The 12059-nt window shown below is 46.6% G+C and overlaps 1 protein-coding gene across 1 annotated transcript in view; it reads left to right on the top strand.

Annotated features, from left to right (window-relative positions):
* Positions 1-12059, top strand: part of LOC126475040 (juvenile hormone esterase-like) — an 89386-nt gene that overhangs the window by 52448 nt on the left and 24879 nt on the right. The window contains 2 exon segments of the mRNA XM_050102586.1: positions 7227-7426; positions 11355-11505. Of these exon segments, the coding sequence (XP_049958543.1) occupies positions 7227-7426; positions 11355-11505 (351 nt within the window).

Here is a 12059-nt window from a genome sequence, read left to right as displayed (position 1 = left end):
AGCTCAGATCAGACAATCACATTCATTCCAGGCCCTTTGCTTCGCGCCGGAATCGAACCCAGGACACTCAGGCTCGTGGACCTTTGCCTATGGACATTCATGTCGTTAATTCCGCTTCGTCCAGTGACACTTTCTCAAACAGTAACTGTGTTCGTCCCACAAAAACTGTGCGTCGACGTCGCCGGAAATCACGTCAATTAGCAAGTGATTCTGTACCAGTGTCTGTTCCAATTACACAAAACAGTCGCTCTTGTCGTCAGCAGAACAATAAACTTTTTGTGGACTTAGACTTTGAAGGCAAAGTGATACCATTCCAGCTCGATACCGGAGCTGCAGTTTCATTGCTCAATCATGACACGTACACACAACTGGGCACACCTCCGTTGCGTTCCGCAAATGTTAAGCTAACTACATATTCCGGACAGCCAATTCCTGTGTTAGGACAGTGCAGCCTTCTTGCAACATACAAGGGACAAACAAAACTTGTGTCATTTTACGTTCTTCGTTCTTCTTCTGCCGTGAACTTGTTTGGTCTAGATTTATTTAAGTTGTTTAACATGTCTATTGTAAATCAGGTCCTATCAGTGAATCAGACTGTGCCTACAGACAGTGTTTCTCGGCTGTGTGACGAATTTGCAGACATTTTTGCACCGGGCTTAGGTTGCGCTAAAAACTATGAAGCACATTTAGAACTGAAGGTAAACGCGCAACCGAAATTTTTCAGGGCGCGCAATGTTCCCCACGCATTGCGTGATGAGGTCGCAAGAACGTTACACGATCTCGAATCACAGGGTGTAATTGAACGTGTGCAAGCTTCTCTCTGGGCCTCACCCTTAGTAATTTTGCCAAAACCTTCCGGAAAATTGAGACTTTGCGTGGACTTCAAGGCCACAGTGAATCCGCAGCTAGTGACTGCTACTTTTCCTTTGCCCCGCCCGGAAGATCTTTTTGCTAAACTGTGCCCGGGTAAATATTTTTCAAAGTTGGACCTAGCCGATGCGTACTTGCAAATACCGGTGGACGACGAATCCCAGCGCGTATTGGTGGTTAACACGCATCTTGGATTATACCGCTTCAAAAGACTGCCTTTCGGGTGTGCATCCGCCCCTGCCTTGTTTCAGCAATATTTACAAACTATTTGTGCGTCGGTCCCTACTGCAGCAAACTATCTGGACGATATAGTGATCTCCGGACAGACAGAAGAAGATCATCTTGCGAACTTACGAACATTATTTCAGGTCTTGCGGCAAAATGGTCTTCGCTTGAGGAAGGACAAATGTGTGTTTTTTGCTCGTGACTTACCATACCTGGGACATGTCATTAATGCCCAAGGCATACATCCGAGTCCAGAGCACCTCCGTGCCATACAAGAATTGCCTTCCCCTCAAAATGTGAAACAGCTACAGAGTGTGTTGGGTAAAATTAATTATTATCATCGCTTTCTGCGCAATGCCTCTTCTATTTCAGCTCCGCTTCATCGCTTACGCCGTAAAGGTGTTCCGTTCGTCTGGACGACGGAATGCGAACGCGCCTTTCGCCAGTTGAAATCGGCGTTGCTTTCTAATACTTGCCTTACGCCATTCGATCCCCAGAAACCCCTTTTGTTGATGGTAGATGCATCGGATTTCGGGATCGGTGCTGTGCTTGCGCACAAAGTTGGCTCCCATGATCGCCCTATTGCCTTTGCGTCCAAATTGCTCTCGTCTGCGCAAAGAAATTATTCACAGATAGAGAAAGAAGCTTTGGCTCTCGTGTTTGGTGTTACTAAGTTCCATGATTTCTTGTATGGTCGTCACTTTACCATCATCACAGACCACAAACCTTTGACATCGCTTTTTCATCCGACCAAGCCTGTACCTCCACGTACAGCGCAGAAATTCATTCGCTGGTCTATTTTCCTCTCGCAGTACCGCTACGATATCTTGTATCGGTCCACTGCTAAGCACGGAAACGCCGATGCGTTGTCCCGTTTGCCTGTTGCTGAGGATAAAGCATTCGATTCTTCCGAACTTGCTTGCATGTTCATTGATTCGGAAACCGATGAAGTGGTCGAATCGTTTCCGATTGATTTTCGTCGTGTCGCTACAGCCACAGCTGCTGACCCTGTCCTTGCTACTGTTTTACGTTTTGTTGCTACGCAATGGCCTTTGTCAAAGTCTCGGATCGAGGATCCGTTGGTTCGCCGATTTTTTGCTCACAAGGAGAGACTTTTTGTTCGACGTGGTGTTTTGTTGTTGCGTTCTGATAATGATCAGTCCAGAGTCGTGGTCCCACGTTCGTTACAGTCCTCTGTTTTACGGCTTCTTCACCAAGGACATTGGGGTATAGTGCGAACGAAACAACTTGCTCGTCAGCACTGTACTTGGTTCGGAATCGATGCTGCGATTACGAATATGTGTTCTTCGTGCCCGGCGTGTGCCGAACAACAGTCCGCACCGCCGCGGAAAGTCTTTGCGTGGCCAAAAGCCACTTCCCCTTGGCAACGCTTGCACATTGATTTTGCTGGTCCATTCTGGAATGCTCGATGGTTGGTTCTGGTCGATGCCTTCAGTAATTTTCCTTTTGTTGTCCGGATGTCTTCCACGACGTCCTCCGCCACCATCCAGGCGTTGTCTGCTATCTTTTGCATTGAAGGTCTTCCGCAGACTATTGTTTCCGACAATGGCCCACAATTCATGTCCGCAGAATTTCAGTCATTCTGCCAGGCCAATGGTATTCAACATCTGACATCCGCGCCGTTTTCGCCTCAGTCCAACGGTGCCGCTGAACGATTGGTCCGGACTTTCAAGTCACAGATGTTGAAATTGAAAGAGTCGCATTCTCGGGAGGACGCATTGTTGCTCTTTTTGTCTTCGTATCGCTCTCAGCCCCGAAATGGTCGCTCGCCGGCTGAGTTGCTCCACGGTCGTCCTCATCGCACCTTGATGTCTTTGCTGCATCCGCCGCATCAGGTTCCTGTGCAGCGGCAGACTCCTGCTTTTGCTCCAGGCGACGTTGTATTTTATCGCAACTATCGAGGTTCACGGCGTTGGCTCGCAGGGCGCATTCTTCGCTGCCTCGGCCGCGCGATGTATTTGGTTTTGGGGGCCTCTGGTGAGGTGCGTCGGCATCTCAATCAGCTGCGCCTCTGTCGTCGCTCGGGTTCTGCCGCTCCCCGTCTGCTTTCAGCGACGGTGCCGTCCGGTCAGCGCCCTGGGGACCCATCTACTGGCTCGCCTCATCCCCAGGTGTTACCGACGATGCCTTCCATTTTGCCCGATGGCGACGCGCCGCCGCCGCCGCAGCAGCAGCAGCCGCCGCCGCCGCCGCTTGTTCTCCCGCCGGCGCCGCCCGCATTAGACGCTTCGCTGCAGCCGCCAAGCGCCTCCCAGGGTCACGCGCCGCCGATCGCTTCCCGTGACCAGCTGTCCTCCGCCATGGAACTCCCGCCCGCTCCGGACCACATGACGTCATCGCGCGTCGGCTACCCCGACGCAATGGAGGTTGACCCTTCGGTCCCTCCTGTCTCTTTACGGGCGCATACACCGCATGTTGACGTGCACCCTGGGCTCGTTTTTCAAGCGTTTCCTAGCTCCCCTCGGACCGAATGGCCGGGTGCGGGTGGCACAGCCTCGCCTGTTGTTAGGCTCCCCACCTCCTCGCATACGTCAACATGTGGTCCTCCCCACGGCGGGCGGAAGCCTTATCTCACGACCGTTCGCCGATTTGCGGGGGAGGAATGTGGTGTCACCGCCAGACACCACACTTGCTAGGTGGTAGCTTAAATCGGCCGCGGTCCATGTAGTACATGTCGGACCCGCGTGTCGCCACTGTGATCGCAGACCTAGCGCCACCACCAAGGCAGGTCTCGTGATACGAGAGAGCAATCGCCCCAGTTGTACGAGAACCTAGCTACCGCCCAGTTGTACGAGAACCTAGCTACCGCCCAGTTGTACGAGAACCTAGCTACCGCCCAGTTGTACGAAGCCTTTCTCTCTCATTAGCCGAGAGACAGAATAGCCATCAGCTAAGTTAATGGCTACGAACTAGCAAGGCGCCATTTGTATCAGTGCCTATAGCTTACGAGTATTCAAGAGAGATGTATTCCAAGGACTAATAAAAAGATAAGTAATAAGCATCTACATACTTTTCTTCTTATTCATTTATAAGTTCTCATGTTCCAGACTTCACGCCCGTCTGCGTCCACCTTGCGTGCCCTATCGGCTACAGCGTTAGTCTAGAGTTCATTTTCAGCCATCTCAACTTCACGGTGTCGGCCCAGCTACCGACACAACAGCTTACACTTTGTCTTAGCATGTACACAGTTCCAAAGTTATGTTGGACTTAGTGATATTTAGGAGAGCATAGGTAATTAAAAGATGAAGTGGTTCTGAAAACTGGGAGAATGAGTTGTGCCTCATTTTATACTTAGTGTGCAGTGTTTAGTATATGTAAGTTAGGTATTTTAGGCTTGTTTTGTCTTATATATCTACAAGCCGGAAGATTGTGTGTTCATTTGTACGTAAGTTAGATATTTTATGGTTATTTTCGTTTCTGTATCTACACCCTGGAAGACCTTTCAAATGGGGGATGGGAATGATGGGAATTCCATGTTCCCAGCTTGATGTCTGTCAGGGTGCAGGTGAGAAGAGTCTCGGTAGCGCTCCACCTCTTCACCAAGAGCGAAGTTGTGGTGATTTGGGTGCTTCCAGTGGAAGCTGGAGTAATTTTCATGGGACAGGAAGATGTGATATTTACAAGGCATCAGGGCAGTCTGCAGTTCACCCTGATTGCTTATAAAATGTACAGTGAGTTGAGACGATTAGAGGATATTTTTGTTTAATCATGGCAAGAGATATAAGGGAAAGATATACTGAAAGAAATGAAGTAAGATGCACCTGTCCATGAATAATTGTGAAGGCACATGCAGTAGATGGTGGAAGTGGTACAGCGCATGGTGTGTCAATGAGAAAGAGGTTGGTTAGACACAGGTGGAAGAAGACTGAAAACGGTTTTGGATCTGAGGATGTCGGTGAAATCGAGGAATTAAATGTCACAATAGAGAGAGGTAATATTGTGTTGAAGGGGAATAAATTTACCATGGAATGGCACACCACACAGTTAACCAGTCTGGAGCAAGGGCTACTGGATAAAACACACACGCACGCACACACACACATACTTGCATCCACACATATACACACTCACACACACACACACGCACACACACACACACACACACACACACACGCACACACACAAACACAGATATTGTGAAGTGGGAACTGAAAGTTATACTGGCCTGGGTGGATACACTAGATATATGCAGAATGGCGATAGAAAGATAGATGCAGTCCTTAACAAATAACTTATGGGAAGCACACGTGGTGGTGACAAAGTTGCAGGATGCAGTTTTACATGTTGTGCCTGGGCAGCTGAGTCCACCTTTGTTAACGCTGGATCAGTTGCTGATAGACCTGTGGAAAGTACAGAAGGAGTTGCAGATAAATTTATCATCGAACCAAACGACTCAAACCTATCACTGTGTTACAACATAGCAACTGCTGAGATTAAACGGATCTAGTACGATTGTACGTATTAGTCCGATTTCTAGTTAACAATGAGTGAGCACAGTTATAGTGGGAAACCTTTGGAAAGTTAGTCCAAGTTAAAACAAAGGAGGTATTGCTGATCTCAGATGACAGTAATAGTCAAGCATTATTGTCAGTAACTGAACTCATACACTGTCAAAGTGCTGGGTTATAATCTATTCAACTTTGGCGATGCATACAGGCATCATAAAGTGGGAGATGCAGTTATACTTAGAGAGGACAGGTCAGATTTGCCCACATGACATTCTGTAGCCGCGATCCTGCTTTTAGCAAGGGGGTCCAAATTGGATTTATTCTGTGAACGAAACATATTTGGTATGTCCCTAGCCAAGGGGTGTATCAGAGAGTATTGAGATACATACTTTGCAAATAACAGCTGTCTGTTTATTAACATGAAAAGAAAACTAAGTAGAGCTACTAAGGAAGCTTGATAACAACTGAAATGTCGATCCTTGACGATTTCTAGCAGGTGCTCATTAAGACGAACTCCATCAACGTCGAAGTGGCGAGGAGTAGAGAAGATAAGTAACGACACAGTCTCACTACGCTGGGAGTTCTTGGGACTTGGCTGATGAGCAGCTAGGTACCATGAGGATACATTCCCATGAGATGATGGCACATAAGCAGTCAGGACGTAGATTCAGCAAAGCGACGTCCTCTGTAGTGGCTAGCGGAACTTCAGCATCGTACGGGCCTCACGGCGAGGGTGAGACGTCGCCTTGATGGCAGTAGCTGTGGCAGGCAGTTGGTCTGTAATGTAGACTCATAGTGGCTAATGATTGGTCGGGGCCCAGCGCATAACTGGCTGTCAATGTGCGAAGCGGCGTATTAAGTACATGTCACGTGGACATGTCACCACGCTGTAGCGAAGAGATGCCTACGAGTACAGCGCAGTATAGTGTAACCTGTACATTGCTCTGAGGTGAGGTATGATCGTACGTAGCCGGCAAACTTATGCACTGGTCTGGTGGCCGAATGTCCAGGAGCGCAATCCTGCATACATTGCAATAGCAACAAACTACAATGAGCTCCGATGTCGTCATATAAGAACTTTTCACACGTTACAGTCAACTGAACGCTCGTGTCTTTCAGCGCCTTCAACATTTGCTCACATCTCGGGAAACAGGTACAATAGTGATTCTAAAATTTGGTTCTCTGAGAATCCCGTGGTAATGAATGTCTTATACGATTTGTGTACGACGTTTTCTGGGTGATCAGGAAGTTATTAAAAATTAATGTTTACAGAGCACTGCTATCATTATTATCTTTCATACATCGTATGAAAAAAATTAATAAGGTATGATACAAGAACGATCGGTTATCGCTCAAACTCGGCATGAACATGTGTCTGAAAGGGAGAATTACCTTAAGCCCATATTGTAGTAAGTATTTCGTATCAACTGCTAAGTGAGAAAGCTACAGGCTGTCAGTCAACTGATCACAGTTCTTTGGTGCTGTATTGAGTAAACTGTCTCAGATGTACACAAAATAAAACAAATTTTACTGTATCCTTTATCCTGAATTTCAAATGTTAGATATGGACACTGTAACTGTAAGAAAAAGTTGTAGCTGCCTCGTTAATCTCATGTTTAGACATTTTATGTTTCCTGTTGACATACATCCTAATTTGTACAGGACTCTTCTCAAGGGTCATCATCCAGAGCGGCAACTTCATTGGACACCCAAACCCCTTGGAGTACGCTCGCTGGAACTCTTTCCGACTGGGTGCCATCCTTGGTTTAGAAACAAATAACTCACAGGAGCTGGTTGAATTCCTCCGTTCTCGCGACACGGCGGATCTTGTCGTGGACAACTCAGTCATCCTGACAGATGAGGTATGTTCCTTGTTCCCACTTCGTCAGATGCAGTGAACGCTGAAAGTCTCCTACAAAATGCTAACTAGGTACCACAACAGATTCACTCTTGTTTCAGTTGGTTTCCGGTTCAAAAATGGTTCAAATGGCTCTGAGCACTATGGGACTTAACATCTGTGGTCATCAGTCCCCTAGAACTTAGAAGTACTTAAACCTAACTAACCCAAGGACATCACACACATCCATGCCCGAAGCAGTATTCAAACCTACCACCGTAGCGGTCGCGCGGTTCCAGACTGTAGTGCCTAGAACCACTCGGCCACCTCGGCCGGCTTGGTTTCCGGCATACACGTATGCTGTCACAGCAGATGCTAAAGTCTCCCACGACTCCTCAAGTGATTTTCTTTGATATTTCGAGCATCACATTCAGTGAACAGAGGTACATATGAATGATGGCATCTTCTGTATCTCAGAAACGGGAATTTGTTCTCCAATGCGCAGCTGTTGGGCGGATTGTTGTTGTCCAATAGTGAACTGACATATATTTTCGTGACCTGTCTATCCACTGTTAAAACCTGCAGTCATCGACAGCGAAACTTTTCATCACATTGTTCCTGTTGATAACTCTTCACAGGAGCATTGAAGTCCCCATACCTCCACAAGTGGTACCTGAGACAGAGTGTCTCATGAAGTGCCCACGTAACATATGGGTGGCATCAAATGTACTGGTATCGCTCGTCTTGCCCAATCTACACTCGTTTCTGACACAGGCAAAATATGTTGTTTTAAACAGGCTGGTCTTTCATTCGGGAATGGAGTCTATAGTCTCCATCCCTCCATCCTCACTTAGGTTTCCATTGGCTTCTTTAAATTACTTCAGACGTATGTGAAGATATTACCTAACATAAGGCCATTTCGACAACATGCCGCATCTTTACCAGACTAAAATGTAAGTAAGAATGAATTACTTTTTCATCTTCATTTAAAATAAACACATCAAGAAAAGTTTTGTATCATCCCGGTTCCCAGAACTCCTGAAGAAAGGCGCTGACTGTGGATATTGTATCACAGACACAGTCCCAAAGACGTAAATAACCATGCATGAATAGCGCTTATTAGACGGAGTGAGTCCGCCAGTCGATCAGTTCCAATCATTCCACCAGGAAGGAGGTAAACGGCTCGTGTTGTCTGTAGTTGCCATGCCTAGACAGTCAATAGCGTGGTTTGATAACGTCTGCATGATTACTTTGCGCCAGGAGGGCTTTCAACCAGGAAAGTGTCCAGGCGTTTCCCAGTGAACCAAAGCGATGTTGTTCGGACATGTAGGAGATACAGAGAGAGACACGAACTGTCGATGACATGCCTCTCTCAGGCTGCCCAAGGGCTACTACTGCAGTGGATGACAGCTGCCTACGGATTATGACTTAAAGGAACCCTGCCAACAACGCCACCATGCTGAATAACACTTTTCGTGCAGCCACAGGACGTCGTGCTACGACTCAAACTGTGCGCAACAGGCAGCATAATGCGCGACTTCACTCCCGACGTCCACGGCGGGGTCCAACTTTGCAACCACGACCCCGTGCAACGCGGTACAGATGTGTCCAACAACATGCCGAATGGACCGCTCAGGATTGGCATCACCTTCTCTACACCGATGAGTATCGCATATTCCTTCAACCAGACAATCGTCGGGGACGTGATTGAAGGCCACCCGGTCAGGCTGAACGCCCTAGACACACTGTCCAGCGAGTGCTGCAAGGTGGAGGTTCTATGCTGTTTTGGGGTGGCATTATGTGGGGCCGACGTACGCCGCTGGTTGTCATGGACGGCGCCGTAACGGCTGTACGATACGTGAACGCCATCCTCCGACCTATAGTGCAACCATATCGGCAGCATATTGGCAAGCCATTGGTCATCATGGACGACAAATCGCGCTTCCATTGTGCACATCTTGTGAATGACTTCCTTCAGGATAACGACATCGCTCTACTAGAGTGGCCAGAATGTTCTCCAGACATGAACCCTATCGATAATACCTGGGATAGATTGAAAACGGCTGTTTATGGACAACGCGATCCATTAACCACTCTGAGGGATCTACGCCGGATCGTCGTTCAAGAGTGGGCCAATCTGGACCAATAGTGCCTTGATGAAATTGTGGATAGTATGCCACGACGAATACAGGCATGCATCAATGCCAGAGGACGTGCTACTGGGCATTAGAGGTACCGGTGTGTACAACAATCTGGACCACCAGCTCTGAAGGTCTCGCTGTATGGTGGTACAACATGCAATATGCGGTTTTCATGAGCAATAAAAAGGGCGGAAATGATGTTGATCTACATTCCGATTTTCTGTACAGGTTCTGAAACTCTCGGAACTGAGGTGATGCAAAACCCCTTTTTCGATGTGTGTATAATAACATGACGTGTCGAGCATGCTTATAAGACTGATTCACTGATGAAGTGAATAAAATTATTACTACTACTGCTTCTACTACTATTTCTATTGATGCAGCTGCTGCTATTATATCTGGGCCCATAATAAATAAAGGCCCCACAAAGAACTTTTAACATCATATTAGTAGCCTTACCAATTATACATGCCGGCCAGAGTGGCCGAACGGTTCTAGGCGCTACAGTCTGGAACAGCGCGACCGCTACGGTCGCAGGTTTGAATACTGTCTCGGGCATGGATGTGTGTGATGTCCTTAGGTTAGTTAGGTTTAAGTAGTTCTAAGTTCTAGGGGGCTGATGACCTCCGCTGTTAAGTCCCATACTGCTTACAGCCATTTCAACCCATTATACACTTTGACATCGACTCTGTCCAGGGCCCACGGAAAATGAATGTCTCTTATCTTTGGCATATGTTATTGAGAGATTTCATGTATTTAAGTGCGCAATAATTAAGAATTATTACACTTGTGTGAAATAGTAACTCTCTCCCTATGGGGATGGTCGCAGGAACTCGTAATACCTGAGTGTAACGTAGTTTGACGGACGCCAGAGGACACATATATCCTTGGTCCCCTACTGCAAGGTCTGATATTATCCCACTCATGTGACACAGAACCATTGCATCCGCCATGGTGACAGTGGCACGCTGTGTGAAGACTGCAGCTAACTGCTCACCTCGGAAGGTAGTTTTAACTTAAGTGAGGTCAGCAGCAGTACACTTATTGGAACTGGATCTCCCCAACAATGCTGGTACACTTACTAAATGAATGTACTACATTTTCTGATACTTAAGGTGTTTTTGGTGTCCATTAGGATGTACATACAACTGAGAAAAGTTTTTGAAATGCCATATCAAAACTTATGTAGAAGACACTCTGAAGTTGCTTCAGGATCTTATGTTCAAATGTGTGTGGATTTGTTAGGGGCTGAACTACCGAGGTCATTGGTCCTCAGACTTACACACTGCTTAAACTAACATATGTTAATAAAACACACACATCCATGCCCGATGGAGGACTCGAACCTCCGGCGGGAGAGGCCGCGCAGTCCGTGACATGGCACCTCAAACCAGGCGGCCACTCCGCATGGCAGGAGCTTACCTTTGTTGCCAGAAGGTCCTTTATGTCACATAGCAAGGCATGTATTAGTACTGTACAGTCTTATCAATCTTATACCATCATGAAATCCTTGTCAATGAGTAACTAACCATCTACACATTCCTAGAGTGAATAACTCATTTATATAGAAATCATATGAGGTAAAACGAAGATGAGACCTTCAGACCGAAAAAAAACGAAGTGAGGCTGTTCTTTGTATGTGCACTTGGGCTGTCACTCCAGAAAGTTAACCTACCAAATGTGTGTTCCTTTTTCGTATACATGTTTCAGACAGCAAATTTTATCCCATTAAATAAGACACATAATATCTAATGTAATCAATAAAGGATACATTTAAAGTGAAATTAAAGAATACTTGCTGTTTGATCCCAGCTGAAGGTCTTATACATCTATGAAGTGTGGTCACCACACGTCGAACCAGATCTCGACGGTGCCTTCCTCGCGGAGTCATCAATTCAGACGCTCATCGACGGCCGTTTCCACAGAGTACCCATCATGACAGGAGTCACTTCCGGAGAGCTGGGTGAGTACTTTGGTGTTACAATTTCAGTGTTAATTATTACCACGTGAATCAATTCCATAGATTATCACTCCTCGCTGAGGTAGTGAACATTGCATTGTAGGTTGAAGAATAACTCGCCAAGGAACTATCGGCCACCTTGTATTAATAAGCTACTGCTTTTATGCCTTTGCGCTGGCAGATAGTTCATCAAAATTAATCAAGTGTCAACAGATGAGCAGCTTACTGCAGACATGTCCTTGGACCGTGTCGTAAAATGTGTATGGAATGTCACTCGCCGTAACTTTGTGCGATTACTCAATACAGCATGTTACAAAATGTCATTTTTCACAAATCTGTATCTTCTACATTCTACATTAATTTAGATGGTATTTGGGGCGAATTTTAACTTACACATCGAAACAAAAGTTTCTCTTGGCACCAGTTGTAATTTGCCAATTAATGTGATCCCCAGTAGTTGTCCTCCTCGTGCAGCTAGCTCCTTCATAAGCCAATCTGCGATGATTCGAGATGGCGATAAAACAGGAACAAAAACTTTACATCTATATCGGGAGCGT

This window comes from Schistocerca serialis, chromosome 4 (assembly GCF_023864345.2).
Source record: "Schistocerca serialis cubense isolate TAMUIC-IGC-003099 chromosome 4, iqSchSeri2.2, whole genome shotgun sequence".
Taxonomy (NCBI): Eukaryota; Metazoa; Arthropoda; class Insecta; order Orthoptera; family Acrididae; genus Schistocerca; species Schistocerca serialis.
This window is presented reverse-complemented; position numbering and strand designations above follow the sequence as displayed.